The sequence below is a fragment of the Biomphalaria glabrata genome, chromosome 14 (assembly GCF_947242115.1).
Source record: "Biomphalaria glabrata chromosome 14, xgBioGlab47.1, whole genome shotgun sequence".
NCBI lineage: Eukaryota > Metazoa > Mollusca > Gastropoda > Planorbidae > Biomphalaria > Biomphalaria glabrata.
The window spans coordinates 6224711-6236443 of NC_074724.1; the positions used below are offsets into that span (position 1 = coordinate 6224711).

At 35.0% G+C, this 11733-nt stretch overlaps 1 protein-coding gene across 5 annotated transcripts; it reads right to left on the bottom strand.

The window, feature by feature from the left end:
* Window positions 1-418: 418 nt before the first annotated feature.
* On the bottom strand, window positions 419-8325 carry LOC106052543 (uncharacterized). 5 transcript variants are annotated; one of them, XR_008774947.1, is made up of 5 exons: window positions 8221-8325; window positions 4787-4987; window positions 4119-4407; window positions 3135-3274; window positions 419-1104 (listed from the first exon to the last, which is right to left on the bottom strand). XR_008774947.1 is itself a non-coding variant. In XM_013207940.2 (3 exons), the coding sequence occupies exons 1-3, from the start codon at window positions 4917-4919 to the stop codon at window positions 3136-3138; spliced, it is 561 nt and encodes a 186-aa protein (XP_013063394.2). In that variant the 5' UTR covers window positions 4920-5126; the 3' UTR covers window positions 419-3135. The 5 variants fall into 5 exon arrangements, 1 of the variants encoding a protein (XP_013063394.2); XR_008774945.1 differs by having other exon boundaries at window positions 3104-3274; XR_008774944.1 differs by having other exon boundaries at window positions 419-3274.
* Window positions 8326-11733: the final 3408 nt, after the last annotated feature.

Below are 11733 nucleotides of genomic sequence, written 5' to 3' on the forward strand. Positions count from 1 at the left end.
GGAACAACAATATAAAAATATGTTTTTCTGTTTTATTTAAATATATTTTAAAATTTCAATGTGTTTTCAAATCTATCTAACCTACATGTTGAGTGTTAACAATGCCATATAATTTTAACTATTAACTTTACTGGTCACATATCATTCTATAATCGCTACTTTTTGTGTAAGAGGACATGGCTCACAGTATCAATAGTAAACTCATTTGAACATACAGAATTATGTTAAAATAAACTACACAAAAGCTACAACAATTCATGCAAAAAAAGTTTACTATATATATATATATATATATATATATATATATATATATATATATATATATGTGTAATATATATATATATATATATATATATATATATGTGTAATATATATATATATATATATATATATATATATATATATATATATATATATATATATATATATATACATATATACATTGCTTTTAAATAAATAGGTGCCGGCGCTCAGTGATGGATCGCCTAACTTTTAACTTCTACTAAACCAATAATGAGCGTTGAAATGCATACAAAATTATTAATTTTTCCCCACATTGGAAGAGGTGCAGGTACTCCATACCTTTGCGTACTGTGGAAAAATGCACTATATTGTTATATCATACACGCTTAAAGCATTTATACCACACTAAATGTCTACTATTAACATTCTGCAAAAAAGATATCTAATATTGTTTTAGTCTATTACTGTACTTTCATATCTATAGAAAAACCTAGTAAATATAAGTACTGACTAATACACCACTGGACGAACGTGCCAGCACAAATTTAACACAGTCAATCTTAGTAACCTAATTCTATCTATTGTTAGGAATAAATTCACTCCCGAATTTTAGTGTCATCTTTTATACTCTTTTAAGCTATTCGCTATACCAGTGGCGTAGCTAGGGTATATGATGCCCTGTGCGGCGGCTCCTCGAACTGAAACAGCGAAATGACTTTTTTTAGGACCTAATGCTTCGAGCAGATAATGAATTAAGATGATCTGAATGAAAGAACTCATAATAATTTGTACCCCTTTATTATCCATGCAACGTAGTCTTAACATTTGAAAAATCGATTTAGTTCCGTGATGTCAGAGGAACTGTAAAAGAAAAAAACAAAAGAAAAATTTTAGTCGCATTATCACCCAATATTACAATAGTTACAATAGGCTCGTTTTGTATTTGTGTTTGGTCTGGAACTAAGCTTAGTTCGAAGCAATTGTTCTCTCAGGAGAGGATCGTACTTGAATAGTAATTTCACAAACCCCTAAAAACAGACCTAGATTTTGTCTTTGTCATTTTTCTTCCACTTGTTCGCGATGCCCATTAAGAGCCAGATTCTGATTTTTTAGTGTCTAAGGCATTTATTTATAGGCTCTTGATCTAGATGCAAGAAGCGTACTGAACAATTGAGTCACGAAATGTGCCCCCAGAAGAAAGTGAGCGTGTAAATGAGCGTTGCCTTCAGATATTTAAACAAATATAGAAAACTTCATTCTACCTGGTTAATAATGAACGTTTAATTTAAGAAAGAACATCGGAGAGTAAAAAAGTAGAAAATAATTAAATTTGTAGCTAACATTTCAAAATACTTCAATTTGTCTTTGTTCATGTTTGTATAATGACATGTTTTTACTGACGAAGTTTATCCTTAGTTTGATGCCCCATCTTCAATTGATGCCCCGTGAGGTCCACACCACTCACACATGGCTAGTTACGCCACTGCACTATACCCTCTACTAGGTAACATATTAATAAATCATTATTTGTCATATCGTGGATGCTCTTTATAATCAACATCCATCGTAAAGTAATCTAAGGGTTGTTATGTCAGATTTTCACATGTTAACTTTTTAATTCTTCTTCTTCTCATGAATAAGTCGATATGTTAAAGTTAGACTTACACAAAAATTACAAGTCATTAATATTGTAAATTTATTTTATTTCAGTGACTACTACTCCCATATACATTTATTTATTCATTATTGTCTGCGGTCACAAGACAATTTACACTAATTCACTGACAATTAAATTTCTCAAAATGATAAATTTAAATATTGATTAAGAATTAGTAACTACATCAGCAACTGCTACTAAAAGAAAAAATATGGACGAAAATAGATGATTATTTTTCTGCACATAGGTGTCAAATAAGATTCACTTCTGACTCTGCCATTCCTGCAATAGATTGTCCAAAGAGTGAATGTCAAACGACATTAAACTAATCACAAAAAGGCCTTGGATGCTCACACCGGCAAAATGAGAGCTAACAAGCTACTTGAGTTGAAAAATATTTTTAAAAAATGCAACAAACAGTATTTGTGAAACTGAACAACGAGAATAAGTCTGCAGTGAAAGCCAGCAACATTTAGTCAAACTTAATTGCAATTCATAGCTAATCATTTAGTGAACGTAAACATAGAGATGGTGAATTAAAGAACAAAAGAACAAAGTAGCTGATTTTGAATTATTTTCATTGGTTCTCGATGAGTTAACTGATGTAACGGGTGTAGCACATATATATTCAGTAATTTTGAAATACAAGAGGAACAACTTGAGCTCTGTCCTATTTATGACACCACAACAAGCGACGATTTGAGAAATTACTGCAGTATAATATACCTTTGGTTAAACTAGCTATGCGAACCAACCATATTGGGGTTAGAAATTAAGTTCGTGCAAAGTTGAAAAAATAGAAGAGACTGATGCTAATTTTAAAATTGGCTCATTTTCAGTGCATCATTCCCCAAGAAGCATTATGGGCAAAGCAATTACAGTTCCAACATGTGATAAGACCAGCTTCAGTCTCTATCAATTATATAGGCCAGTGTCTTAAATTATTGCTGATTTTCAATGTCTTTGCATGACATTGGACATGAATTTTATTATGTTTAATAATATACAAAGGTCCGATGGCTCTATTGTGATAAATTATTAATAATTATTAAATATATTATTATTAATAAATAATATTAAAGGCAATAACCTTAAGGAAATAATCGGAAAATTAAATATACTATTTAAATCCCATAAATACAAACATACACTAATTACTAATAATAAACAAACACTTTGGCTTATTCTAATAGAGAACGTTACAAGGATGATTTAGTGATTTGATCTATAGTACATCAACTTGGAGCTTCGTATACATCAGAGAAGTTCTCGTACAGCTCCATAAACCAGTGGAACAGGTTGACAACAGCTCTAAGAAGTGATGATGTTACTGCTGAGGTATTGTTTGAGTTGTATCCTAGGTGATCTTGATCACTAAAATATTTAAGAATAAATTTATTGTATAGCTTTCGTGTGTATATAACTATTGTCCTAATTGTATGTGTTAATCTATATAGGACATATCCATATAATTATGTTTTGAAAGATTGCATGTAGTTAATCTTACTTTTTTTTCAAGGATAGATACTGAGACTGTATAAAGGGGACTAAAAGGGTTATAGTGCCTACTTCTAACTCTAAAATAAGTTATTAAACCGGTGATTACTGTTTTTGATTTTATATTAAGATCGGTTCAGTTGTTACCGAGCTTTGCTCGAATGAATGATTTGTCAAGAAAAGACGATATGTACCCGAACACGCAATGAAAACATTTTTGTAATGACGAAAATGAGCATTCGTGAAACGTCTACCATCTAAATGTCATTATAAGCAATTCTCTATGATATGTCCACATGGCTTGCGTCTTAAATAGCCTCTGACGATCAGTCCAAACTCCTGATCCCTATTTCTTGTTGAGATATTGAGACGTTAAGACCAGTTGAACAACTTTGCACTAGCAGCAAAAGAGGGACAATGCATGTATCTAGCGTCTCAACAAGTAATCTTCTGGAAGGAAGGGTTCGTTAGCTTTCACTGGCTACCCAACCAGGAGAAGGAAAGTTCTGAATTCAAACCTATGCTGCCTTGCATCTAAACCCACATATGGAAAATGCTTTAGGAATAAACTCAGTGGAGAAATCAGGAGCGGGCCACTCTTGGGCACTTTGCTGCGCTCAGTGCTAGAACCTTACATCGTTCAAACATATAGATGATGCCTATGAGAAATATTTTGTATAATTAGGATTGGTCAATAGCTTAAGGAAAATGTATATATTACCTTTTTTGTTCTTGGCTAGTAGGAGCCAGGGCGACTTTCACGGAGAGACTTCTGCCATGAATAACTCTGCCCTGAAAGTTCTTTATTATTCTGATAGCCTCTGAGTTGTATAGTGTTCGAACATAGGCAACGCCTAGAAACTCTCCGTCACGTGTTGGCATGTACAGGCTGCAGTAACTGTAGGGTGTCAGGAGGGGTCTTACATCACTGTACGTGTAGGTGTAGGGAAAATTACTAATTACAAGTGTTGTATGAGGATCGACTGGCCCTGATGACATTGTAAATGTATCTGCAAGACAAAAAATGTAAGTTTCAGTCGGATTTCAACCTTTTCTTTAAAAGTAATGTTATTTAAATAAAATAATATAAAGCCACAGTCCTAAATTTATTAAATATAAAGATATATACTTGTGTAAAAAATATTTTAGGTAGGTTATTGTTCACTATGTATCGCCCCTTATAAAAATCCAGGTATGTATCAATGTTTTTAATTACGTCTTGAAGATATAATGTTAAAGAAAGCCTAGAAAAACAAAGCAATAAAGAAGATATGTATAGATCTAGTGTTGCGTATAGTTGGACAGGATAAATTAATTGTATGTTATTAAATATTAGTGATGCTCTAGAAAGTGGCTTCGGGCGAATATCCAGCCATTTTTTTTACTAACTAGCCGTATTAGGAACTATCGGAAAACACTGCAGGATAGTTAGACGAATAGTAACAAGTACACTGTAGTATCTAGCTTTCTGAAGGTGCGCGTCTATCCCTCTCCTCCTCATAAATTGTTTAGTCCAACGCATTCAGTTTATAGAAAGGCTGATGGGTGACCACATTAGGACAACACGTTGCCACTGACTAGAGGTCATACCTTATGAGAAAAAAATAGAGCTTATTAGAGATGAATCTGAATAGGGGGTGGAGTACATAAGACCTTAAATCAATGATAATATAGTTATATTTCATCAGTGATGGGAACAGAACCAAATTAAAACAAAAATACATGTATATTATAGTTAATCACCATTTAAAAAAAAATGTTATACTTAACTAATAAAAAATAAACTTTAAGAACTTTTAATTATTTTTTCTTTGCTTGGTCTAGCGTTTAATCTAAATCTAGCTGATGTATCTGACTTTTGATTTTTAAATATAATGGTCTGATATACATGAACACATATGTCGACCCACAATAAAACCAGATTGCACTTTACCTTAAAAGATTTACATTTGTTGAATATCCATCCATATATTTCCCATTGGCCATCCCACATACCCCCTTTACAGTTGGGTGGCCTAATGCATGCACTCTCCCTCACTCCATATTAGCATTGGAATTTTTTTTTTCAAAAAATAAATTTTAGTCGAGATCATGAGTAAAATGTTTGCTGCGATTTTGAAATGTCCATATTTGTTATAGGCACAAGGAAAGTAGCGAGAGATTACATTTTCTTATTTATTCTTCAAAAACAAGTGGGAGAGTTAATGATATGTGAGTTGAAAAATAAGATAAAGGGCTCTCAAGTCAGACTAGGTGAGTCAAAGCTTAAAATAGAAGTCAAAGAAGTTCCTGAGAAATCTTACAAAGAATTAATAACGTTAAACCGAAAAAAGATTTCAATGTCAGTTATACATAATGTAGTTCAAGCGTCTGAAGTTGAGAAATGATTAGTCCATGTTTAGACTATAGTTAATGTAAATGCCTTCTCTGACAATAACGTTTGACAGACAGTGAGTCTCTCTAAACAACAACAACCAATAAATTTTTCTCTATTACAATTGCCATCAATAAATCGAACACCCAAATATATCTGCAGTTTCATCACAGTTGCAGCAGGGACGGCAAAACCAACAGTTAAATCATGATACTAATGCTCGTATTTTTTTTTATTTCTTGCTTCTTTTGACTGAGACGATGGCATGTTAAGTACTGTCTTATTTCCTCTGCCAACACTGCCATCATAAAGTGGTGGATGTGTTTAATCCGCTAAATACTGCACTGTTCTTTCTTGTTTAAAGAAACTTTGGAATTTATCACATTCAAGGACTTATTCTTCAAGGGAAAAAAAGAAAAAAAAAAAAGCTTTAATTATACTATACGCCGTTAGTTCCATCAGCTGAAGAACACCTGGAAATCTAGGGAAATAAGCACCATCACCAAGATCAGGCTATTTAGTACAATTGACTTTATGGAGCAAAGACCTGGAGAACTACCATCACCACCATAAAAAAAAATTCAGGTATTCATCAATACCTGCATGAGGACGATAGTTATGGCCAGACAAGATCTCGAATATTGAACTGTGGCAACGAACAAAGCAGCAGCCCATTGAAGTAGATATCCTTCAGAGACGCCGGGGATGGATAGGTCACACCCTGCGCAAGCCTGCATCCAATATAACAAGGCAAGAAGATGGGCAGGCATTGGGGACAGTTGGAGATACTTGCCCAGAACCGAGATAATTAGAGGAAGCTGGTTTGTGGCTTATGCCCCAGGGGGGACCAAAGGCAGAGATGAGTTGATGATGAGATTGAGCCGTTAGTTAAAGAGTATGATTATGCGCAAATAAGAACATTACATCGCGACAATTGTGCCATAGATTATTCACACTATTATAAAGTGTACTTGAGAAGCCATAATCTCTTGATCAGCTAATTCTAGTTTATTGCAATAAAAGCTTAGCCTTGCAACTGTACCTCAGTGGAAGCACTACTGGTTAAGTAGCTATTTTTAAAAAGTTAATTAATCTAAAGGCACACACAAAATTTTGTTAAAATTTGGCTACTCAAAATTCATGGAGATGGAGTGCACCTACATGGCCCGCATCAATTCCTGATTAGCCCTAGCTAGTCTAGTATGATAACTTATTCTTACAACTGTACTTGAGTGGAAGCACTACAGTTGCTACTTTTAAAAAGCTAATGTATTTGAAGATGCAAAAAAAAAATTGGCTAGAATTTGGTTACTCAGAATCCAGGGGGTGCAGTTGCACCACCTTTCAACTCCCTGCGGGCCACTAATGCTGAAGTTTCTATACATTGTGTATGTATGCAGGCTGCTTGTTATATTGGGGAAAATACAATTACAATAGATCCAGTGTTTAACATCTATCTAAAGGCTGTGTCGTCTTTTGTACAAGTATTTGTTTAAGACAGGTGTAGCATGGTGAGGCGGGGGTAATCTGGGCATATGATCATTGACATTTGCATGCTTGCGAAGTGCCTGTGATAAGAAATATGTTTTCCCAACATCTCAAGGCCTATTGCAGTGATGCTCAGAATACGGCCCGGGAGCCAAATACGGCTAGTTCGCTTAGTGCAGTCCCTTAGTTTATTATATTTAATTCACTATTTTCAATCATTCAAAGGTTAGTCCTTTGAACTGCCTGTATAAATATGTAATATGTTTGCATCTCTTTAAATTACATCCATCCCAGAGGTAATACAGCCCATAAAGGGCATTGGCCTGATCTAGCAATCTCTCCATTCTGATCTATCTTGGGCTTTACGTCTCCATGCCAAGACCTTTACCTGTTGTAGATCTGCCACCAAGCGACCGTGCTCGTGGTCAGCATATGAGACAATTTTTGCGACCAACATACACATTTTACTGTAAATGAATCTGAAGTCCAATCTTTTAAAGCCTGACCAATGGATTGCAGTTCAAAATATAATATTTCTAAACAAATACAATTTTCGTGCTAGAGATTACTCTATGCAAACGCTCATTTCTGATTTTGCATTAAATCGTTTTGATATACCCGTTTGTAATATGAGTTTTATTGTAACTGTTTTAATAGGAACCACAGTGTAGAACAATTACCTTCTGTCTTGCCTCTCACTTAATATTCTAAGATTAAAACCTCATGACATGGTTTAGGCGTGCAACCCTTTAAAAAAAAAAAATTCTATTCGTAGTAAACTATAAGAAGAGATGGTTAATATCTGGGCTATCACCTAGTCTAGAAAAGTATATATATATTATATAATATCCCTTTAACTTTAGTATTGACTACTATTGTCTAGTATAAGACTATACATCAGTAGAAAACTAGAGGAATAAGTTTCAGTAGTAGAAAAAATAAATTATCTAGATCTAAAAACCTATTTTTCGGTCGCTAAATTGATGCATGCCGTATATGGCACGCGATCCAATTAATTAATTACAATATCATTGTTAGCTTGATGGTGCATTTCTAGACTATTGAAATAATTCATGAAACCCATTGTTTACTTTAAGTTTAATGTAAACCTGCACTGGTGCGTCGAATATTAAGTTTCGCACTTTTGTTTAATTTAATAAATATTCTGTGCATATTTCTCGTGCTTGAATTTATTTTTAGCATGAAACCGTGGATAAGCACGTATCATTCATCTTTATTCCTATAATCTCTCGGCCTTTTAAAGTGACCTCTAGCTGTCTTGTTCTGAAGCCGCATGCAACCAGGTGCTCTCCTATATGTCAGCTAAAGTGAGTTAACCAAAAGAAAATCCGCTGCAGACGACAGATAAACACGGCGAAATGAAAATCTTAAATGGTTATTCTTGCCTTGAATGTAGAAAAGTACGTCACAGCTGGGACTGCGTAGCCACGGGAAATACTGCATTCCTTTTAATCTTCGGACTCGAAGACACGCCTCATCATTATTATTCCTATAAATATTGCTTGAAAACAGTCGCATCAAAATAAAATGAAGTTGAAAAAATAATAAAGTTAAAAAGTAAATAATGTTTTAGACTCATATGAATTTGTGAGGCGCGGTGGCTGAGTGGTTAATTAAGCACTTGAGGTCATGGGTTTAAAACTGGAATTTTGAATTTCGGGATTTTTAGGGCGCCCCTGAGTTCACCTAATTCTAATGGGTACCTGACTTTAGTTGGGAAAGTAAAGGCGTTTAGTCTTTGTTCTGGCCACATGACACCCTGTTCGTTAACCGTTCACCAAAGAAACAGATAACATTAGCATCATCTGCCCAATAGATCTGAAAGGGAAACCTTACTTTATACAACTTGTACTAGAAGTTAAATCTGATGACTTCATTAATTCTAACTTGCTGACTTGTTGGCCTCGTTCAGTCGTACTACGACTATGGTTCATCTTGTACACTGCCTGGATGGCTGCCTGGTCGTGCGGTTTTGACTATCGTTCAGATTTATCGATGGTCCAGGGTTCAAACCCTGCCCGCTCCCATCCCCCGTCGTCCTGCGGGAGGTTTGGACTAGGAAGTAATTATCTTCAACTTTGAAGGAACATCCGAAACATGTAAAACATTACACAAACATTTTTACACCTTTTTTTCGTATCATCATAGAGCCTAACCTGAAGTGACATTATCTTTCTTATATAACGCTGGTTAGATTCGCATTCTTTTAGTTTGTTAAGGATTAGCTATTTTTCTTTTGGCGCACTTTTCTCTATTTTATTCTGTTTCCCAACATCTTCTTATCTTATCTAATACAGACGTTACTTCAAAAAAGAAGATGATTACATCCTACGCGTCATGCATTTAGTCATGCATATTAACCAATGACCTAAACTCCGCCAAGCCCCTGGTTTTCCAGACTAGCTCAGCAAACCATCCCATGCTCTAATAGCACTAGGAAAGAAGGAGTATTTGTACACATTTGTCCTAGCATATTTATGTAACACTGCCTTGCACCAGTGCTTGAGGTGCGCACTGTTGAACGTAAACAGGAAGACACTAGAATGGAGAGAAGAACAGTTCATCAGGGATTGTGAAGAGTCTGAATGTTTGGGAAACTAAGAGGCCAGCTTTTTGTGCTGCCTGAAGTTTGTAGCAGGGACCTGGAGCGAAGCTGGGAAGGCTGTCGTTGGTCCACATTTGGGTTAAGTAGCAAAGGACTGGTATACTTAGCAGTAAGACTCTGAAGAAGCTGAAGGATGTTATGTGTTTACCCTAGTGAATAAACTCAACTATTTATTTCCTGTTAAACTGTGCTAAGTTGCCTAACTTTTCGTTGAGTGTCTAACCTAGAGTTGCAACAATATGAAATGAGGCATATGCCTCTATCTTTGTGTCTTTCGGAGTAGTTTATTAGATTTAGTTTTTGAATTTGAAGATTAGGTTTAATGTTTTATGTATAATTGTTACTCACTCCGCATTGTGTGGTCTGGGGCTACATCGATGTATACTGCTTCTAACTCCATCTACATTTCAGCGCTGGAGCGATCAGGTTTTCTTGAGTCTTTTGCGAGTTGTCAATAAAAGATAAGTTGTGGTTATGGGAAACAATCATCCTCCATCCGACGGAAATGAAAAACCCTGCACCGGCTGCCTTATATGAGGATTGAAAAGATGCTTGTAAGCGCCCATTAGAAGAGCAAGTATCTTAGTGTTACACTCTTTCTTGACATTAGTTTTTTAGTCTCTTTCGTAGGCAGTGTAGACGCTGACGGAGCCTAGCCTATACAATTATTTACATCTCCTCTTTCAAGTCAGATTTTCTTAAAAACACAAGCCCAAGCTACAGAATCCATGTACGGTATCAAGATTATTTTTATTAAAAAGATTTTAGGTGTGGTGTTGAAGCAGGTTGTTTATTGGTTTCTATTGATAATAAATGTATTTCATAAACTTTGCAGGCTAAAGAGAGCTAAAATGTTATTAAACCTTGATTAGGCCAATAATAGAAAATGCATCCTCTGTTTGGTACCCGTCAACTCTAGAAAACATTAAGAAACTGGAACAGACACAAAATACTCAGAAAGACACAACAATAATGGCACATTCCTCGTTCCATATGCAAGGACAATTGTGTATTTCTTTCTTAGCACTATTAGAGTATGGAATGGTTTACCTGAGTCAGCCAGGAAAACCAATGACTTGGCAGAATTTAAATTGTTGACTAACATTTATGATTACTTTGAAGCAACGTCTATATTTCATAAGATAATAAGATAAGAGAAAAGCCTGTCATTAGTATTTCACTACCGCCGGGTTATAAGCGAATAGCATAACTCTTATAAAGGTTTACTTCTGTACAACAAGCTTACAAAAACATACACACAAAGCATGAAAAAAGATGTATACTGAAAGCAATGGACTCTAATTGAAAGCAATATTATAGTTTTTACATTTTTAATAGGTTATGTTGCTGCAAAAAATTTTTTATATAGATCTAAGTGTCAGTCGCATGTTGCTACGCATCCACAGCTGCGACGTACATAATTAGCCACATGTAGCTTTAGTATAACCATTGTCCGCTGGTGTTTGATTAATTCTCTTCCGCCGTCTATGTTTGTCCTCGTTAGTAGATTTTCCATTGGTCTCAAATGTCTATCCCGCGAACATTTTCAGTGATCTTGAGTTGTTTCGATCCGAAGCCAGGTGCTCTCTTCTTTGCCAGTTAAACTACAACACACCAAGCGTCACACCTGGATGACTTGAGCATATTGAATATGATAACAACAAAAATTAGTGACACGCTAAATTCCCAAGGCTGAAACTTAATATTTATATTCGAAGTATAGAGCTAGAAGTAGAACAAGAACCATATCTGAGTGTTGACTTTGTAATGTAATTTTACTAATCATTGAAGTGTTTTCCAATCCATATCCAGAATAAAATAGCGGTACGATATGTATTGGTGTGAGAC